General features: G+C 53.9%; 1 protein-coding gene across 2 annotated transcripts in view; it reads left to right on the top strand.

Annotated features, from left to right (window-relative positions):
• Positions 1–15,783, top strand: part of KIF1C (kinesin family member 1C) — a 27,855-nt gene extending 12,072 nt beyond the window's left edge. For both annotated transcript variants that reach the window (XM_003912165.4, XM_031657297.1), the window contains 7 exons: positions 4,691–4,770; positions 5,614–5,708; positions 10,772–10,855; positions 11,268–11,454; positions 11,583–11,655; positions 13,160–13,777; positions 14,555–15,783. In XM_003912165.4, coding sequence (XP_003912214.1) covers positions 4,691–4,770; positions 5,614–5,708; positions 10,772–10,855; positions 11,268–11,454; positions 11,583–11,655; positions 13,160–13,777; positions 14,555–15,238 — 1,821 coding nt within the window. In that variant the 3' untranslated portion in view covers positions 15,239–15,783. The remainder of the gene's footprint in view (positions 1–4,690; positions 4,771–5,613; positions 5,709–10,771; positions 10,856–11,267; positions 11,455–11,582; positions 11,656–13,159; positions 13,778–14,554) is intronic.
• Positions 15,784–16,007: the final 224 nt, after the last annotated feature.

The following is a 16,007-nucleotide window of genomic DNA, read 5'->3' on the forward strand; positions in this document are numbered from 1 at the left end:
AATATAGTAGTATTTGTCCATTCTCACACTCCTATAAAAAACTACCTAAGGCCGGGTGCGGTGGCTCACACCTGTAATCCCAGCACTTTGGGAGGCCGAGGTAGGTGGATCACCTGAGGTCAGGAGTTCGAGACCAGCCTGACTAACATGGTGAAACCTCATCGCTACTAAAAATACAAAAACATTAGCCAGGCATGGTGGTGGGCGCCTGTAGTCCCAGCTACTAGGGAGGCTGAGACAGGTGAATGGCATGAACCCGGGAGTGGAGGTTGCAGTGAGCAGAGATTGCGCCACTGCACTGCAGCCTGGGTGACAGCGAGATTCCATCTCAAAAAAAAAAAAAATGTTCTCCTAGAGAGGCTGTCTAGGGGATGTTATAATACGTGTACGGGCATGTGTTATGTAGAACTATACACATTTGCACACATTCACGGCCTCTCTAATAGTTGTAGTTGCATAGTTTATTTTATTTATTTATTTATTTATTTATTTATTTATTTTTGAGACAGAGTTACACTCTGTCACCCAGGCTGGAGTGCAGTGGCACAGTCTCGGCTCAGTGCAAACCCAGCCTCCCAGGTTCAAGTGATTCTCATGCCTCAGCCTCCCGAGTAGCCGGGATTACAGGCACCCGCCACCACGCCAGGCTAATTTTTGTATTTTGGTAGAGACGGGGTTTTGCCATGTTGGCCAGGCTATTCTCAAACTCCTGGTCTCAAATGATGTGCTGGCCTTGACCTCCCAAAGTGCTGGGATTACAGGTGTGAGCTACTGCGCTTGGCCTGTATACCTTATTTTAAAGATTCCTTTATTTTTTTCCCCGGTGTTAGGGTATTCTGTTGTGTAGATGTAGGATAATGTATTTAACCAGCTTCCCACTGATGGACATTCAGCATGTTTTCCATTCCTTGATACTACAAAAAAGGCTACAATGCATAGTCTTACAAATGTGTTGTCTGAGCCGGGCGCGGTGGCTCAAGCCTGTAATCCCAGCACTTTGGGAGGCCGAGGCGGGCGGATCACGAGGTCAGGAGATCGAGACCATCCTGGCTAACACGGTGAAACCCCGTCTCTACTAAAAAATACAAAAAACTAGCCGGGCGAGGTGGTGGGCACCTGTAGTCCCAGCTACTTGAGAGGCTGAGGCAGGAGACTGGCGTAAACCCGGGAGGCGGAGCTTGCAGTGAGCTGAGATCCAGCCCCTGCACTCCAGCCCGGGCGACAGAGCGAGACTCCGTCTCAAAAAAACAAAACAAAACAAATGTGTTGTCTGTAGAGCAGATTCCTAGAAGTGTAGATTTTGAATGAAATGGTAGCCATGTAAAATTTTAATCTATATTGCCAAAATGCCCTCTGAAGATTATAACCATACCAATTTGTACTCCCAAGGGTAACATACAAGAGAGCCCATTTCCCCTCACCCTTTTCCACATTCCGGCTTAATAAGACTTTTCTTTTTGCCAGTGTGATTAGTGAGAAGTTGTCTTAGGGTAGTTCACTTTTACATTTTTCTCAAGGTGGTGACGAACTATTCTCGTGTTTGAAAGCCATGTGGTTGGGCCGGGCGCGGTGGCTCACGCCTGTAATCCCAGCACTTTGGGAGGCCGAGATGGGCGGATCACAAGGTTGGGAGATCGAGACCACCCTGACTAACACGGTGAAACCCCATCTCTACTAAAAATACAAAAAAAAAAAAAAATTAGCCGGGCGTGGTGGCAGGCGCCTGTAGTCCCAGCTACTGGGGAGGCTGAGGCAGGAGAATGGTGTGAACCCGGGAGGCGGAGCTTGCAGTGAGCCGAGATCGCGCCGCTGTACTCCAGCCTGGGTGACAGAGTGAGACTCCATCTCAAAAAAAAAAAAAAAAAAGAACTATTCTCATGTTTGAAAGCCATGTGATCTGAAGCCAGAAGAGAGAACTGTTAGACTCATGGGGGAAATGGGTTTGGTGTGGATAGCTCCAACTGGCTATGGTTGGGTCCTAGAGGAAAAAACTACAGTTTGTCTTGGAGGGAGTCCCCTCTTGCTAAGACCCCCCTCACCAGGGCTAAGGATTGCTTGAATCAGTGATATTCAAACCTGGTTCTGAGCTTCCTTCTCAGGGGCTGAGGAGAGGGGCAGGACCAGACCCCGGGGCTCCCACCCCCACCCTGGGCCTGAGCGGCTTCTTGCTTATCTGCTTGATGTCCTCGGCTTCTAGAGAAGGTTTCGTTTTGAACCAAGCGTTATAGGGCTGAAGAAAAAGTTGAAAAGCACTGCCCCAAATCACGTTCCCTCTCCCCAGGGATAGATTGCTTTCCGCTGGCCGGGCGCGGTGGCTCAAGCCTGTAATCCCAGCACTTTGGGAGGCCGAGACGGGTGGATCACGAGGTCAGGAGATCGAGACCATCCTGGCTAACACGGTGAAACCCCATCTCTACTAAAAAATACAAAAAACTAGCCGGGCGAGGTGGCGGGTGCCTGTAGTCCCAGCTACTCGGGAGGCTGAGGCAGGAGAATGGTGTAAACCCGGGAGGTGGAGCTTACAGTGAGCTGAGATCCGGCCACTGCACCCCAGCCTGGGCGACAGAGCAAGACTCCGTCTCAAAAAAAAAAAAAAAAAAAAAAAACAGATTGCTTTCCGCTTCCGGAGCCCATCAGTGTTTGCGAGTCCCAGAGCAGGCCTGACACTGCAGTGTAGGGAAGGACATGGGTGTCCCTCAGGAGAAGTGTCACAGGAGTGATCCTTAGAGCACTTGGGCGAAGGGCGGATGCACAGGATACACAGACACCCGTGGGGGACACAGCTTTGGGCTCTTGAGTGTTCAGGTGGCTCCCAGAGAAACAGAGGTTTGACTCCGTGCTGTTTCCCTTCTGTACCCTGTGCTTTCTGCCTCCGTGCTTCCGTCCAGGCTGCTTTCCCCTGGAGCGCTCTTCCTTGTGCATGTCCACGCCCTCCTCGTCCTCCAAGGCCGGCTCCCGTGTTGCCCTTCCGTTAAGTCCTCCTGGTCCCCTTGAAATCCCACAGTTCTTCACTTTGTTCCTCTCTGCATGTGAGTCCCTCCCAGAACACAGAGGCACTCAGCCCCCTGGGAACAAATGAATGAACAAACGGACTTAAGCAAGGGCATGAGACGATCAGAAGCTCCCCCATGAGGCATCCGTTTCCCACTTGTAATGGTGTTTCCATGCCAAGCCTCACCTCCCCTAGCTGACTCTGATTTCCTGACTGACTGGACAGCAGTGCCTGGGCTCGACTCATCTCTCTGCCCCGCCTCGTGCTCCACCAGGGTGCGGTGGAGAGGCCACAGTCAGTCCTTCTGCAGCAGAGGCAGGGGCCTTGTGTTCTGATGGAAGGCTCAGGAAAACTTCCTGGAGGAAGGGACATTTCAGACACTGGGAGGAACGTGAAGGAAGTGAATGATTTTGGCAGGTGGAGGCAGGGTGGGAGGGGGGCTGTTGTTGGGGACACTGGCGGTCAGGGAGGCCTGCTTTGGAGTGAGTGCTCAGGGGTCCGCTGAGTGGAAGTCCGGAGCCTGGGAGACAAGCCTGGGAGGGGGGCTTGGACAGGTGGACTAGAGCAGGGACACGGAGGAGGCCCAGGGATGCCAGGGGAAAAAGCAGGCTCAAGTCCCGTGGGCCTGGGGTTCCAGCTGGAGAGGTCTCAGCAGAGACGCAAAGACACGGCCATAGCGAGGTGTGGGCAGGAAGCTGGGAGACCTGAGGGGTGGCAGGAAGGCAGGTGGGCCTGGGACAGGGTGGTGCCCAGGGATGGACAGGTGTGTGAGGGGGCAGCAGCTGGCAGGAAGGGAGGCTTCCTCAGGTGTGGCAGCAGTGGCATGAACGGGTACAGAGGCAGCAAGGCCTGTGTGCCACCCAGAGTACTGCCCAGCAAGGGCAGGGCTGTTGTAACAGAAACAAGTCGGGAGAAGGTGCTTTGGCAGAAGGGAATGGGCTGGGTTTTCAGCACAGCAGCATGACAGTCACTCAGGATGAACTTCGCTGAGGGGCTCAGGCAAGGACAGCCCCAAGCAGGCGCTGCAGGGACACGGGCTTGAGGTGAAGCAGTCCAGGGAGAGGTAGTCACTGGGGAAGAGTCAGGGAGTCCGCTTCAAGAAACATGTTTGTTCCATTTGCTTTTAAGTTGAAGCACCACTTTTCATTTTTAAATTGTGAAAGTGATTCATGTGTGTAGGAAATTCAAGGTTGATGAAAGGTGGGGAGCACCAGTCTGCTCACTCAGTCTCCCCCAACTCTCCAGAAGCTGCAAGGTACATTTTGAGGAAAGAAATGATGGGACCTGAGACAGAGGTATATAGGGAAGAAGAAGGGAATGCAGGGGGGTCCGGAACTTCTGGTCAGGGAGCCTGGTGGGTCGAGGTGCTTCCGAAGAGACAGGCCCTGGGAAGGGTTGCTGACTTGGACACAGCTGAATGGGTGGGGCAATTTTTGTAGGCCCCTTGTGTGAGGAGAGGGTGGATCAGGCTGTCCCGAAGGCGGCTGGTGTGAGAGGTGGGAACCAAAGAACCAATATGATCCTCAGGGTGGAAGGATGACGATGGGAGGAGCACAGAGAGCAGGAGAGCTCTCCAGAGTGAGGGGGCGCAGTTGGCAGTGCCAGGCCTGGAGGGGTGTCTCCTCCCACCGCTCCATTTCTTCCTTTCCATAGCAGCCCTGGCTGGCTCCCCCTGACCACATTTCTCTCCCATCTTAGACTCCCCACCTGGTGAACCTGAACGAAGACCCTCTGATGTCTGAGTGTCTGCTCTACCACATCAAGGATGGTGTCACCAGGTAGCGTGTACCCAGCAGCCTGGGGGGCAGCCTCTGCTTTTGGGGTGTGGCTGTAGGGGGTTGGCCACATTGGTGTCTGTCTCCCTTCCCTGGTGGTCCCTGGAGATACCTCAGATCTCTAAACAGCTGCCTCCACAGCCCTGCATGCTCTCCCAGCTTCAAGAGAAGTCGCTGAGCCTGCCTGCTCAGTGGTTGTCTTGCCTCCACCTGCCAGTCTGGTTAGGGCGAGACATCCTTGTTTACTGGGGCAGGAGAGTTGGGAAACGTAGACCCCCGCATTCTTAGCCCCTGATGCCATTGCCTTGGCCTCCCTTGGTAGGGCCTTCCCTGGGGGCGGGAGAAGGGAAACACGGCCTGGTCTGTGCGGTTGAGGGCTGGGCAGCTAAAGGCAGGTGGCTCCTTGGGCTGGTATTATGAAGTCCTGGGGGCTCGGTGCCTGCCCTAAAGGGGTGAGGGTGCCCTTCCCCTCCCACCACAGGCATTTGTGGCTGTCCTTGATGAGCATCGTGGGTAGGGAGTGAGCTCTCAGGATCATCAGCCTAAGGATGGGTGGAGGCCTGTGGCTGAGGGTGCCCCTTTCTCCCAGGTTTGCTTTTCCCCTTTGCTGTATAACATGGTGACTAAGAGCATGGCTTCAGAGTCAGGCAGACTTGGGCTCAGATCCCAGCATCACCACTGCCCACCAGAATGACCCTGGGCATACCTGTTCTCCTCCCTGAGCCTCTGCTTCTTCATCTGTGAAATGGGAGTAATTTGCTTGGCTCATTGAGTTGGATAAATTAGTGTTCAGGGCTTGGTTAAAGTCTGGCGTATGCTCACACATGTTGGCCACTGCTTCCCCAGGGTCGGCCAGGTAGATATGGACATCAAGCTGACCGGACAGTTCATTCGGGAGCAACACTGTCTCTTCCGGAGCATCCCTCAGCCAGATGGAGAAGGTAATGGCTGAGGGGATGAGAGAGGCCAGATGGGGAGACAGAGAGGCCCCCATGTTCCACCCCAGACACTGAACACAGAGGTCTGGGTCGGGCACCAGGGAGTGCGGCCATATAAAGAGGGGATGCGGTCTTGTCCTCAGAGGGGCTTCGGGCTCATGGGTGTGAATGGAGGAAGACCCCAGGCCTGGCCCTCTGCACTCACCCTGAGAGGGCAGACTACTGCATGCTTAGGAACTGGTGAGGGTCCCAAGGTAGAAATGGGACACTGGCCGGGCGCAGTGGCTCATGCTTGTAATCCCAGCACTTTGGGAGGCCGAGGCGGGCGGATCACAAGGTCAGGAGATCGAGACCATCCTGGCTGACATGGTGAGACCCCGTCTCTACTAAAAAATGCAAAAAACTAGCGGGCGAGGTGGCGGGCGCCTGTAGTCCCAGCTACTCGGGAGGCTGAGGCAGGAGAATGGCGTGAACCCGGGAGACGGAGCTTGCAGTGAGCTGAGATCCGGCCACTGCACTCCAGCCTGGGTGACAGAGCGAGACTCCGTCTCAAAAAAAAAAAAAGAAGAAGAAGAAAAAAAAAGAAATGGAACACTGGTGAGCCAGAGGGTGGGATTTTGCTGAAGAGAAGATCCTGCCCTTCTTGATCTTGTTAATGAAAACTAGCACCCTGATCCTTTTTAAATAAAAACCTGTATTTGAATATTGGAACTTATCCCTGTGGAAAACCTGCTTTTATCCAGCTATGATTGCCAAAGTTTCTTTTTCTTTTTGTTTTTGTTTTTTTGAGACAGAGTTTTTGCTCTTGTCGTGCAGGCTGGAGTGCAATGGCGCTATCTGGGCTCACTGCAGCCTCCACCTCCCGAGTTCAAGCGATTCTCCTGCCTCAGCCTCCTGAGTAGCTGGGATTATAAGCATGCACCACCATGCCTGGTTAATTTTGTGTTTTTAGTAGAGACGGGGTTTCTCCATGTTGGTCAGGCTGGTCTCGAACTCCTGACCTCAGGTAATCTGCCTGCCTTGGCCTCCCAAAGTGCTGGGATTACAGGCGTGAGCCACTGCGCCTGGCCTTTTTTTTTTTTGAGACGGAGTCTCGCTGTCTCCCCAAGACTGGAGTGCAGTGGCGTGATCTTGGCTCACTGCAGCCCCCACCTCCCGGATTCAAGTGGTTCTCTTGCCTTAACCCCCTGAGTAGCTGGGATTACAGGCATGCGCCACCACGCCAGGCTAATTTTTGTATTTTTGGTAGAGACGGGGTTTTACCATGTTGGTCAGACTGGTCTCAAACTCCAGACCTCAGGTGATCCGCCTGCCTCGGCCTCCCAAAGCGCTGGGATTACAGGCATGAGCCACTGCCCCTGCTGAGGTGTATTTTTGAGGTCGCCAGTTTGTTTTAGTTCTGACACTTTAAAAAAAACTGAATGATTTGGGTTCACATAAACTCAAGCAAAGTCTCTGTGAAAATGAGTTGGGCAGGGAGGCAGGACATGGTACACATGTGCCGTCTGTCAGCTTGGACCTGGTGTGTGTGTTGTGCCTCAGAGACCTAGGAGTGCTTGGCCTGACACCTTCCAGGGAACAAGGAACCTGGGGCCTGTATGGTTAGCTTTTTTTTTTTTTTTTTTGAGACAGAGTCTTGCTCTGTCACCCAGGCTGGAGTGCAGTGGTGCAATCTTGACTCACTGCTGCAACCTCCACCTCCCGGGTTCAAGCAATTCTCCTGCCTCAGCCTCCTGAGTAGCTGGGATTACAGGTGTGTGCCACCACACCTGGCTAATTTTGTGTTTTTAGTAGAGACAGGGTTTCTCCATGTTGGTCAGGCTGATCTCGAATTCCCAACCTCAGGTGATCTGCCTGCCTTGACCTCCCAAAGTGCTGGGATTACAGGTGTGAGCCATCGCACCCAGCCCTAATTTATATATATATATATATATATATATATATATCTTTTTTTTGAGTCGGAGTCTTGCTCTGTCACCCAGTCTGGAGTGCAGTGGCGCGATCTCGGCTCACTGCAAGCTCCACCTCCTGGGTTCACACCATTCTCCTGCCTCAGCTTCCCGAGTAGCTGGGACTACAGGCGTCCGCCACCACGCCTGGCTAATTTTTTGTATTTTTAGTAGAGACGGGGTTTCACCGTATTAGCCGGGATGGTCTTGATCTCCCGACCTCATGATCCGCCCGCCTCGGCCTCCCAAAGTGCTGGGATTACAGGCATGAGCCACTGCGCCTGGCTAATTTTTATATTTTTAGTAGAGACAGGGTTTCACCATGTTGGTCAGGCTAGTCTTGAACTCCTGACCTTGTGATCCTCCCGCCTCAATCTCCCAAAGTGCTGGGATTACAGGCGTGAGCCACCGCGCCCGGCCTGGGCCTCGGTTCTTAACAGCAGATTTAAGTCCTGGCCAGAGACAGGCAGGAGGACGGGGGCAGCACAGACAGGTACAGATGTAGAAGAATGGTTTTTACTAACCATCTACTCTGTGCATCTGCATTGTCTCACACAGCTCACAGGTGAGAGAACTGAGGCTCTAGGGGGTTAGGTGATTTGCAAAATAGCACACAAAACGGCAGAACTGGATTCAGACACAGGATGGAAAGCACCAGGGGCTGTGCTGTGAACTCTGCCCTGGACTGTCAGATTATCATGGGTTCAGGGTAGGGCTGCCTGGGCCAAGCTAGAGCAGTCTTCTCACCCAGCCCCACTTACCCTGCATAACACCTATACCCTCCTTTTTTATTTTCATTTTCGTTTTTATTTTTTGAGACAGGGTCTTTCCCTGTTGCCCAGGCTAGAGTGCAGTGGCACGATCATGGTTCACTGCAGCCTCAACCTCCCGGGTTAAAGCGATCCTCCCACTTCAGCCTCCTGAGTAGCTGGAACTACAGACCTGCACCACCACACCTGGCTAATTTTCGTACTTTTTGTACAGACAGGGTTTTAATGTGTTACCCAGGCTGGTCTCAAGGTCCTAAGCCCAAGCAGTCTACCTGCCTCGGCCTCCCAAAGTGCTGGGATTACAGGCATGAGCAACTACGCCCAACCCAACTCCCTTCTTTAGAGAGGACTTTAGATTATCTGCTTTAAAAAATATTAATAGAATTAAATGCCTTTTTTTCCCTCTTTTTTTAGTTTTTTTTTTTTGAGACGGAGTCTCGCTCTGCCGTCCAGGCTGGATGGAGTACAGTGGCCGGATCTCAGCTCACTGCAAGCTCCGCCTCCCGGGTTCACGCCATTCTCCTGCCTCAGCCTCCCAAGTAGCTGGGACTACAGGCGCCCGCCACCTCGCCCGGCTAGTTTTTTTGTATTTTTTAGTAGAGACGGGGTTTCACCGTGTTAGCCAGGATGGTCTCGATCTCCTGACCTCGTGATCCGCCCGTCTCGGCCTCCCAAAGTGCTGGGATTACAGGCTTGAGCCACCGCGCCCGGCCTTTTTTAGTTTTAATAAATGGCATCTGGCCGGGTGCGGTGGCTCCCACCTGTAATCCCAGCACTTTGGGAGGCTGAGGCGGGTGGATCACCTGAGGTCGGGAGTTAGAGACCAGCCTGGGCAACATGGAGAAACCCCATCTCTACTAAAAATACTAAATTAGCTGGGTGTGGTGGCACATGCCTGTAATCCCAGCTATTCAGGAGGCTGAGGCAGGAGAATTGCTTAAACCCAGGAGGCAGAGGTTGCAGTGAGCCAAGATTGCACCATTGCAGTCCAGCCTGGGCAACAAGAGCGAAACTCCATCTCAAAAAAAAAAAAAAAACAAAAAACAAAAAAAAAAAAAAAAACCATCACGATTAAATGACTTTAGATTATCTTGTTTATTGTCTGTCTTTCCAGCCGGAAGTAAGGTCTACGAGAGCAGGGATTTTTTGTTTTATATCACCACTGTATTTCTAAGACCTAATAAAATAGCGTTTGGAAGATAGTAGGAGTGTGGTATATTTGGGTTTAAATCAATAAATGAATTTTGGGGCATGATGGGAAATGAAGAAAAGGTGGGGATAGATGGCACCCCCTCTAGGCACCCGCATCCCGTCCTGCTGTCCACTTCTGCTGCTGCCGTTTCCCTGAGCCACCGTGATGCCCTTGGCTGCCTCTCTCCCCATCGTCTTCTGAGTCTCTCTTTGCATTGGCTCATTTCCTGTCCTCTGCCCCTAAGCTGAGTCCTCTGCTCTCCTTGTTCTCCCAGCAGCATCCATTGTCCCCATCCCTGCCTGATGTTATAGTTCATCCCAGTTTCTGTGTTTCTCTATTACTTCTAGTATAAGTATTATAATAATAAAACATGTTTGCATGTTATTTTATAGTTTACTTATTTGGGCCTTCTAACAACTCTTCATTCAGACTTCATTATCCCATCTAATAGAATATCGCAGAAGTTAAATTGACTTGTTCAGCATCCCTGGCTAAGGAGCTGCAGAGCCTGGGCCTTTGGGAAACCAGGGTTCCTCTGTGGCAATGGCCACTGCTCCTTGAGGGCAGGGAGTTGCCTCATGCATCTTCGTGTCCCCAGAAACTGGCAGGCTCAGTGATTTGTACTGAGGAGCAGCTTGATGGATGTTTGGGTTGGGCTGACTTTCTCTTGTCATATGTCAGCTGTGTCTTGAGAAGGTGAGTCAGGCAGCAGTTTGCAAGATGCATGAGGCAGAGAGGTGGGCTACAAGCCTGCTGGAGAAACCCAGGCCCCACCAGGGATAATGTCAGTGGGAAAGGTAGGAATGGACATCTGGAAGGCAGAAATGACAGGGCCTCTGAGCAGTTAAACATGAGGAATGAATCCTTTTGACAATTACTGGTTTTCTAAGCTGCTGCTGGGGAGGGTAGAGGTGGGTGAGTCAGGAGCCACTGCAGAGGCTTCTGGGAATTGTAGTTGGGGCTCTAACCCTCCTTCTGCTCTTCCTTTCCCGTGCTGCCTGCCACCAGAGGGGCCATGGCACCCCCCACAGGTACTGGGGGTGGGACTGGTGGTGCATGTGTGGTTTTTCGGGGTAAGGCAAGGTGGGAATCTGTGACCATGACCCACCTTCCTCCAGGGTCTGATCTTTCCCCTTCCTCTGCCCTTCCGTTCAGTGGTGGTCACTCTGGAGCCTTGTGAAGGAGCTGAGACATACGTGAATGGGAAGCTTGTGACGGAGCCGCTGGTGCTGAAGTCAGGTAGAAGATGTGTCACAGAGTGTGGGTTCTGGGGCCTGGCTGTGTGGAGGAAGTCTCAAAGGAGGGCCTTCTGGGTGCATCCTAGAGGCGGACCCTGAAATACATCAGAAATAGCACGGGGATAGAAAGAAGGAACTGGGAAGCGAAGGTCAAGGAGTCAGGTCTTGGTTTCTCCTGCTGTCCCAGGGAACAGGAAGAGGATGCCAAGCTCTTGCCATTCCCTCTGGCTGACAGGAATGGGGTTGGTCCCTGGGTGTCAGCCAGGGGAGCATAGGCTCCAGCTGCCCTCAGACTTGGGGTGATGGAAGAGAGGGTGTCACAGCCCCTGTGCTGGATCCTCTCTGTCTTGGGTGTAGGGATGGGTTTGGTGCTGCTGGGGAGCGAGTTTACTTTTCCCTCCTGCCATCTCTAGGGAATAGGATTGTGATGGGCAAGAACCACGTTTTCCGCTTCAACCACCCGGAGCAGGCGAGGCTGGAACGGGAACGAGGGGTCCCCCCACCCCCAGGACCGCCCTCTGAGCCAGTCGACTGGAACTTTGCCCAGAAGGAACTGCTGGAGCAGCAAGGCATCGACATCAAGCTGGAAATGGAGAAGAGGTGCGAGGGGGATGCCCACGTGCCCCACGGCCCTCTAGGCCGTCCCTCCCAGGCCTCTGGGCCCGTGTCCTCCTCTTGTCAGGTACCTCACCAAGGTTGCTCTTTCTTCCCTCCCCGCCCAATCCCAGGCTGCAGGATCTGGAGAATCAGTACCGGAAAGAAAAGGAAGAAGCCGATCTTCTGCTGGAGCAGCAGCGACTGGTGAGGGGCAGCAGGAGCTGGAGATGGGCTGACGGGCGGATGAGCAGCAAGCCTGAGTCCGAGTGCAGTGCTCACCCCTGAGCCAGAGTGGGAAGGAAGTGGGCATGGGGGTAAGGGGAAGGGTCCGAGAGGAAAAAGCCAGGAGAGAGATGTGACTACAGGAGGAATCCATTGTGAGGAAGGAAGGAAGATTCCTCCAGTTAACCAGGGCTTCCCATACTCCAGTTGATCGTGCCAAGTTTATGATTTTCACCGTATCCAAGTACTACCTGTGTTGCTATTAAGATTGTTCTTTTGGCCAGGCGCGGTGGCTCAAGCCTGTAATCCCAGCACTTTGGGAGGCCGAGACGGGCGGATCACGAGGTCAGGAGATCGAGACCATCCTGGCTAACACAGTGAAACCCCGTCTCTACTAAAAAATACAAAAAACTAGCTGGGCGAGGTGGCGGGTGCCTGTAGTCCCAGCTACTCGGGAGGCTGAGGCAGGAGAATGGCGTAAACCCGGGAGGCGGAGCTTGCAGTGAGCTGAGATCCGGCCACTGCACTCCAGCCTGGGCGACAGAGCGAGACTCCGTCTCAAAAAAAAAAAGTTCTTTTTTTTCTTCTTTTTTTTTTTTGAGACGGGGTCTCCCTCTGTCACCCAGGCTGGAATGCAGTGGGACAGTCTCAGCTCACTGTAGCCTCTGCCTCCCGGGTTCAAGTAATTCTCCTGCCTCAGCCTCCCCAGTAGCTGGGATTACAGGAGCCCGCTACCACGCCCGGCTAATTTTTCTATTTTTAGTAGAGACAGAGTTTCACCATGTTGGCTAGGCTGGTCTCGAACTCCTGACCTCGTGATCCACCCGCCTTGGCCTTCCAAAGTGCTGGGATTAGACGTGAGCCACTGCACCCGGCCGTGGACTTTCTGTTTTGTTTTTGAGACAGGATCTTGCTCTGTCACCCTGGCTGGAGTGCAGTGACCTGATCATAGCTCACTGCAGCCTCGAACTCCTTGGGTTCAAGCAATCCTCCCAACTCAACCTCCTGAGTAGCTGGGATTACAGGTGTGCACTTCCATGCCTGGCTACATTTTTTTTTTTTTTTTTTGTAGAGATGGTGGTCTCACTACATTGCCCAGGCTGGTCTTCAGCTCCTGGGTTCAAGCGATCCTCCTGCCTTGGCCTTCCAAAGTGCTGGGATTGCAGGCATGAGCCACCACCCCTCAGTGGTCTTTTAAGTCTTGCACAAAGTTCCACACTTGATTAGCTACAGCTAATACTTATGGTAACTTTCTCCGTGCCAGCCATGGTTCTAAGTACTCCAAATGGATCTGGGAGGTAGATACCGTCATTATCTCTGTTGTCTAGAGGAGCAGAGGTTAAGCAGTCTGCCCAAGGGTGTGCTGTCGGGATGGAGCAGGACTTGAACCCAGGCTCCCTGATGGGTGCGTTTCCAGTGTCACTTAGTGACACATGGGCTCTGGATGTCCTTAGCCCTCTCTTCCTCTTTCTCTCTCTGGCCCCAGTATGCAGACTCAGACAGCGGGGATGACTCTGACAAGCGCTCCTGTGAAGAGAGCTGGCGACTCATCTCCTCCTTGCGAGAGCAGCTGCCGCCCACCACGGTCCAGACCATTGTCAAACGCTGTGGCCTGCCCAGCAGTGGCAAGCGCAGGGCCCCTCGCAGGGTTTATCAGATCCCCCAGCGACGGAGGCTGCAGGGCAAAGACCCCCGCTGGGCTACCATGGCTGACCTGAAGATGCAGGCCGTGAAGGAGATCTGCTACGAGGTGGCCCTGGCTGACTTCCGCCACGGGCGGGCTGAGATTGAGGCCCTGGCCGCCCTCAAGATGCGGGAGCTGTGTCGCACCTATGGCAAGCCGGAGGGCCCCGGAGATGCCTGGAGGGCCGTGGCCCGGGATGTCTGGGACACTGTGGGCGAGGAGGAAGGAGGTGGAGCTGGCAGTGGTGGTGGCAGTGAGGAGGGAGCCCGAGGGGCAGAGGTGGAGGACCTCCGGGCCCACATCGACAAGCTGACGGGGATTCTGCAGGAGGTGAAGCTGCAGAACAGCAGCAAGGACCGGGAGCTGCAGGCCCTGCGGGACCGCATGCTCCGCATGGAGAGGGTCATCCCCCTGGCCCAGGTAGGTCTGGCCTTCTCCTGCCCTTCTCCCTCAGCTCTTCCCTTTAGGAATCTGAACCTTCCATCTCAGAGCCTAACCTTCCCTGAGTCTGGAAAAAATTTCACTGAAGTATAGCACAGTTTTTTTCCAATATCGTTTATGAACCACATGCCTCACTGTCACCAGACTGCTAATTAAAAATGCAGATTTCTGGGTTCCACCCCAGACCTACTGAATCACATCTTTGGGGACAAATCTGCATTTGTAATAAGCTCTGGGTGTTTCTGAAGTACAGCAAAGTTTAAGACCCACTGATATAAAGTGTGCAGGGTTTTTTTGTTTTGTTTTGTTTTTTCTCTGAGGCGGAGTCTCGCTCTGTTGCCAGGCTGGAGTGCAGTAGCACGATCTCAGATCACTGCAACCTCCGCCTCCCAGGTTCAAGCAATTCTCCTGCCTCAGCCTCCTGAGTAGCTGGGACTACAGGTGTGCACCACCATGCCCGGCTATTTTTTTTTTTTTTTTTTAGTATTTTAGTAGAGACGGGGTTTCACCATGTTGGCCAGGATGGTCTTGATCTCTTGATCTTGTGATCTGCCTGCCTCAGCCTCCCAAAGTGCTGGGATTACAGGCATGAGCCACCGCGCCCGGCCCTAAACCCCTATTTTTCAAGCTTCCTTATCTCCAGGCTTTTCTCCAGACCCTTTGACCTCCAGGCACTCCAGGTCCCTCTTGAATCCACATGTCCTGAGGATTCAGCTCTCCTCACATCCCTTCTATTCTCTCACTCCTCCCTCCCAGGATCATGAGGATGAGAATGAAGAAGGTGGTGAGGTCCCCTGGGCCCCGCCTGAAGGATCAGAGGCAGCAGAGGAGGCAGCCCCCAGTGACCGCATGCCGTCAGCCCGGCCCCCCTCGCCACCACTGTCAAGCTGGGAGCGGGTGTCACGGCTCATGGAGGAGGACCCTGCCTTCCGTCGTGGTCGTCTTCGCTGGCTTAAGCAGGAGCAGCTACGGCTGCAGGGACTGCAGGGCTCTGGGGGCCGGGGCGGGGGGCTGCGCAGGCCCCCAGCCCGCTTTGTGCCCCCTCACGACTGCAAGCTACGCTTCCCCTTCAAGAGCAACCCCCAGCACCGGGAGTCTTGGCCAGGGATGGGGAGCGGGGAGGCTCCAGCTCCACCCCAACCCCCTGAGGAGGTCACTCCCCTTCCAGCCACCCCTGCCCGCAGGCCTCCGAGTCCCCGAAGGTCCCACCATCCCCGCAGGAACTCCCTGGATGGAGGGGGCCGATCCCGGGGAGCAGGTTCTGCACAGCCTGAACCCCAGCACTTCCAGCCCAAAAAGCACAACTCTCATCCCCAGGCGCCCCAGCCCTACCCAGCCCAGCGGCCCCCAGGGCCCCGCTACCCCCCATACACTACTCCCCCACGAATGAGACGGCAGCGCTCTGCCCCTGACCTCAAGGAGAGTGGGGCGGCTGTGTGAGTCCCACATCCTGGGCAGAGGGCCTGGTGGGGCCCCTTGCTAGGAGAAGGGAAGACGCCCGAGACGCCGCTTCCCCGGAAGCTGGGGCAGGGAGGCCCAGGAGATGAGAGAGAAGGTCCGAGTAGGTGATAGAAGACGCAGGGGAGGCCGAGCTGGAGGCTGAGGAAAGGAAGAGGGCACGGAGTTGCCAGGAGCAAACCAAAGTGAAGCGAGAGAGGAAGCTGCCTCGGGGCCACCCCTCGCAAGGGGGTGGGTCCCACAAACGCTGCTATGGGTGGGGTGGGGGGCTGGGGGGCTGCGTAGCCAGTGTTTGACTTTCTTTTTAAGTAGGGGAAAGGGGGAGAGGACAGAGTGAGGCAAGTTCTCCCCAGCCCCTGTCTGTCTGTCTGTCTGTCTGTGGTGGTTTCTGTTTCTAGGGAGACATGGTAGGATCATAAGTCATTCCCCTCCTCTTCCAGGCCTCCTGCTGTATTTGGGGGACCTGACTGGTGTGGCTGGAGTCCCATGAGGATGTGGCCCCTTTAATAAAGGATAGTGAACAGGGAGCTTGTGGCCTGTTTGTTTTGGATTTTCGTGGAGGTGTAGGTTATATAAGGAAACGGCACAGGTCTTAAGCATACTTACCAGTGAAGTTTTACATGTGTGCTCTGTGCAGGCACCACCCGGATCTGGACATAAGAATGTTTCCATCTTGTCGTCCTGAACAGCCTCCCGTCTCTTCCTTCAGGGTGCGCATCCCGGTCTTTTCCGCCTGCTGCTGTTTTGGTGG

Source organism: Papio anubis, chromosome 17 (assembly GCF_008728515.1).
Source record: "Papio anubis isolate 15944 chromosome 17, Panubis1.0, whole genome shotgun sequence".
Classification (NCBI taxonomy): domain Eukaryota; kingdom Metazoa; phylum Chordata; class Mammalia; order Primates; family Cercopithecidae; genus Papio; species Papio anubis.